This window comes from Cynoglossus semilaevis, chromosome 18 (genome assembly GCF_000523025.1).
Source record: "Cynoglossus semilaevis isolate Cse_v1.0 chromosome 18, Cse_v1.0, whole genome shotgun sequence".
NCBI lineage: Eukaryota > Metazoa > Chordata > Actinopteri > Pleuronectiformes > Cynoglossidae > Cynoglossus > Cynoglossus semilaevis.
The window spans coordinates 285,864-286,927 of record NC_024324.1 but is presented as its reverse complement, the minus strand read 5'-3'; the positions used below and the strand labels follow the sequence as shown (position 1 = coordinate 286,927).

At 55.1% G+C, this 1,064-nt stretch overlaps 1 protein-coding gene across 2 annotated transcripts in view; it reads right to left on the bottom strand.

Moving 5' to 3' along the window:
- Positions 1-1,064, bottom strand: part of hsf1 (heat shock transcription factor 1) — a 4,558-nt gene that overhangs the window by 1,949 nt on the left and 1,545 nt on the right. For both annotated transcript variants that reach the window (XM_008330832.3, XM_008330833.3), the window contains exons 6-10: positions 894-955; positions 728-806; positions 514-632; positions 259-428; positions 54-177 (exon numbers count right to left, since the gene is read on the bottom strand). In XM_008330832.3, the coding sequence (XP_008329054.1) occupies positions 54-177; positions 259-428; positions 514-632; positions 728-806; positions 894-955 (554 nt within the window). The remainder of the gene's footprint in view (positions 1-53; positions 178-258; positions 429-513; positions 633-727; positions 807-893; positions 956-1,064) is intronic.

Here is a 1,064-nt window from a genome sequence, read left to right as displayed (position 1 = left end):
GGTGGAACTTGATCGTAACAAAAGGTGGCGCTACAGTGTGAGAGATACATCACCTGTCGATGCAGGCGATGGTCTGGCATTTCTGCCCGTTGGGGGCGTGGCTGGAGTCACAGCTCGAAATGGAGGCAGGTGATTGGATGATTGGAGACTGTGGCCTGGGGCTCATCACAACGATGGCTGAAGCAGAAACAGACTTCAGTCCATGAAGTTGACCTGACCCACACCTGTAGGTGGTGCTGCTGCGCCCGTCGCACTTACCTGGGGTGGTGTTGGTGGTGCTGGGGGAGGGCTGTGCATCGTTGTCCTGCAGGAAGGCATTGATGAAGGTGGTGGGGGACAGGGGCGTGTCCACAGGAGGGTCGTCACACTCCAGGACCTGGACCTCCGGACTGGGAACCTCCTCCTTGATGTTGACGGACTGGACGTTCCTGCAGAACGTCAAGAAGAAATGTTGAACTGACCGGCCAATCCACGGCCTCCTACCTCAGGGGGCGTCGCCCCACAGATGCTTACTCTCCAACTGTCCAATCACTGACGTCTTCCTCTACAATAGGCTGGACCACTTCGGTGATGTCAGAGATGATTGGTCCGGAACTGATGGGGGCGTCGGCCGAGAAGACACCGGCTGCAGCCTGGAGACGACAGAGAACAGTTCTAGAACCAGGACCAGGACCAGGACCAGGTCCAGGTCCAGGTCCAGGTCCAGGTCCAGTGAGCAGCAGGTTACCTGCAGGTCCTGCAGTGTGAAAGGCCGACTATATTTGGGCACGGAGTGGGCGGAGCTAGAGTCGTTGAGCATGAGTGGGCTGAAGACAGAGTAGGACAGTGTTACCGCCTGTGTTCTACCACCACCTGGTGGTTGTTCCTGTTCTGATTGTTTGTCGTCAACTCACATCTTTCTCTTGACTCCCAGGATTCTGTTGGACTGGACCAGAGACACCAGGAACTGGATCAACTGTGGACAGAAGAGGACTCTCACAGGCACCACTACTACAGTGGTACTACAGTAGTATTACAGTGGTACTACAGTAGTATTACAGTGGTATGGTACTACAGTAGTATTA